General features: G+C 55.6%; 1 protein-coding gene across 1 annotated transcript; it reads left to right on the top strand.

Moving 5' to 3' along the window:
- Window positions 1-779: 779 nt before the first annotated feature.
- Window positions 780-1,043, top strand: BLCAP (bladder cancer associated protein). Its single transcript, XM_008935024.1, has one exon. It carries the CDS (start codon window positions 780-782, stop codon window positions 1,041-1,043), a length of 264 nt encoding a protein of 87 aa, XP_008933272.1.
- Window positions 1,044-3,057: the final 2,014 nt, after the last annotated feature.

Below are 3,057 nucleotides of genomic sequence, written 5' to 3'. Positions count from 1 at the left end.
GAACTCCACTCTTCTGCCCCCTCTCAACAGTTCTAGCTCTGGAAGGCAATATTTATTTTTAAAGCCATCTGAAATGCTCAGATAAAGATTTAATTTTTCTTTTCTAAGCAGTACAAACACCAAATTAGTGTAGTTGTGGAAGGTAGAAGGCATGTTGTCTGGAGTTGGGCTGTGCTGCTCCCCCTGGTTGGGGCAGCCCATCAAGCTCACTGTTTCCACAGGGGTTTATAATAATCCAAGTGAGGAAATCCTGTGTTTACAGCACTTATGAAAATTGCCATTTTGAGACTGTCTGCTCTTTGATCTGTTCACATACTCTGTCTTATCTGATTTGAGCTGGCTGGCAAGGATTATAAATCCCTGAAGCAGGGACTGCCCTCCCCTCTTTGTTTTGCCGGGTGCTGTCGGGGCTCTCCTGGGTAGCTCCGTGCAGAGCTCGAGTTTTAGGCTGTCCTGCTGGGAGGCCTTGTAAGAAAAGGGTCTCAGAGCTGTTAGCTGGGGTGAAAGCCTGACAACAGAGCACACTCCTAGTAGGAAGCTTCCCAGCACCTCGGGGCCACGCCAGAATTCAGCCCTGAGAGCTGAAGCCTCAGCACAGGCTGCCCGGGAGCGAACGCAGCTCTCCCAGACCTCCTGTGGGGTTTGTTGCCGTGTTCCTCTGACAGTCTGACGTTTTTACCCCTCCCTACAGCACAGCCTGCCCCCAGGAGGAGCTGCCCAGACCCTTCTGGAGCACGCCGAGATCGCTGCTGCCACAGAGCCCCCAGCAGCCAGCCAGCATGTACTGCCTCCAGTGGCTGCTGCCCGTCCTGCTCATCCCCAAGCCCCTCAACCCGGCGCTGTGGTTCAGCCACTCCATGTTCATGGGCTTCTACCTGCTCAGTTTCCTCCTGGAACGGAAACCCTGCACGATTTGTGCCTTGGTCTTCCTGGCAGCTCTCTTCCTCATCTGCTACAGCTGCTGGGGGAACTGCTTCATGTATCACTGCACAGGGTCCCAGTTGCCGGAATCAGCTCACGATCCCAGCATAGTGGGCACCTAGAAGACAATAATCTTCCACTCTGCTGAGGGCTTTTGTTTTGCTTTGAAAAAAAAGGGGGTGGGCTAGGGAGGAGGGAGGGTGGTAGGCATGCGACTGGAGTGAAAGCGACCTCTTCCTGTAGCTGTGTGTGGAGGAGAGGGGCAAAACCCTCCCCCTCTGCCTGTGAAATCCGACTTGTTTACTGTGTGAACTCTGGCAGCACCACCTGCTTTTTTTAGAAGCAGAAATCTGTTTGGGTTTTTTCATTTGGTTTGGTTTTCTTTTCCTTCCCATATCACTGGGAAGGGACACCAGCCCTCCTGAGAACTGGGGGAGGACCCAGCTGCTGGCCTCTGCCCAGCTGCCCTCTGCCACTCCCTTGGCTGCTTTAGGCCACGGTGGTCTAACTCCGGGGCTCTTGGCCCAACGATTCCACCCAGGTGGCCACAAGATTCTGCCCATCTTTCTCTGAGGGGAGCCAGCCTTCCCACCTTGCTGATGAAGGGCAAGCTCGACAGCTCACAGATGCACTTGGCCAAAAGCTGCTGGAGCCAGAGGCCGTTGGGTCACCTCCTCCTGCTCAGCCCGCCAAAGAGATGCGTGCACTGCCGAGGTGCTTCCCCAGCTCCTTCTGCTCCCAGGCCATAGCCTGAAAGCCTCAGTTATGCTGCTGCTTTTATAAAGCCTCACAGGTAGTGGAGACTGTCTCTTCCCCTTCTAGATTTCCAGGGTTTGCCAAGGTGTTGACTGTTGGGACAAGGTATGCTGCAAGATGTGGGGGTTTGGAAGCCGCCCTGAACCTCGCCTACAAAACTGAAGGCTGGCCCAAGAGGCTGGGGGTGGGCAGGGCAGGAGGGGATCCCGAGGGGCAGACGTGGCTTTTGAGGCAGCCAGTTCTTCAGTGATAGCATTTCTGGGCCAGGGGTGATGGAAGGAGCTGGTGTTGCCCACTGGGGAAGGGAGGAGGCTGGAGGAGCTCCTGGGGTCGCCACCTCCCCTGGTAGAAGGGTGTTGAGGAGCTGTGGTGGTGGTGGGTCAGTCCTGGAGCCACAGCTGTGGAGCTCCACGCTGCATTCACTGCCGTGGCTCCTGGGGAGCCCAGCCCTGGGCAGAGGTTGGTTTGTGAGAAATCATAGAGGTTAATGCAAAACACTGTCTCCCAACTTGCAAGGGTTCCCTCCCCTTTGCCATCTGTTTGTCTTCACTTCAGTCTTGTAGCAGAGAGCAGCAGAAGGGACTGTTGCTGTCCCGAGGAAGTTCAAGCTATGGGGTTGTGAAACTTGGAGAGTGTTGTTTGTTTGTTGCACAGCTGTTGGAAATGTTTAATAAAGCTTTATAAACTTTGGGCTGTGGCCTCCTGCCCAGCGTGATGCGCCGGCTGCTGGTGCCTCAGCCCGGCAGTCATGTGTCTGTATTGTTCTGTTCCCAGCACTAACCCCAGAGCCTCCAGCACGGGGCAGAGCCTGCTTGTCCTGTAGCTCCCTGTACCAGCTCCTCCTTAACTGTTTATCCTGTTAAACTGGGCAGAGTGGGAACACACGGGCGACTCCTCAACAGCCTCATAGAATCCTTTAGGTTGGAAGGGACCTCCAAGATCATCAAGTCCAACCACCGAGCCACCAGGGCTCCAAAGTCCTCTGCCAAAACAGATCAGAATCTGTCAGGGTTGGAAGGGACCACAAGGATCCCCCAGTTCCAACCCCTCTGCCATGAGCAGGGACACCTCCCACTAGATCAGGCTGCCCAGAGCCTCCTCCAGCCTGGCCTTAAAGACCCCCAGGGATGGGGCCTCAACCCCCTCCCTGGGCAACCCATTCCAGGGTCTCACCACTCTCCTGGGGAAGAACTTCTTCCTCACATCCAGCCTGAATCACGCCATCACCCACAGCACAGGAGGTCGCTTCTGGTTGGGTCTGTGCTGACATGACAGGTGCCCCCTTGTGAAGTGAACCCGCAGAGCTGTGCCCTGGAAGCTGCTGATCCCCACCAGTAGAAGTGGGATCTGCTGGTGCCCACGTGGCACAAACCTGGCCCA

This window comes from Merops nubicus, unplaced genomic scaffold (assembly GCF_000691845.1).
Source record: "Merops nubicus isolate BGI_N331 unplaced genomic scaffold, ASM69184v1 scaffold25222, whole genome shotgun sequence".
NCBI lineage: Eukaryota > Metazoa > Chordata > Aves > Coraciiformes > Meropidae > Merops > Merops nubicus.
This window is presented reverse-complemented; position numbering and strand designations above follow the sequence as displayed.

Coding starts and splice junctions, on each gene's coding strand:
- BLCAP (XM_008935024.1), top strand. CDS start 780: ATGTACTGCCTCCAGTGGCTGCTGCCCGTCCTGCTCATCCCCAAGCCC.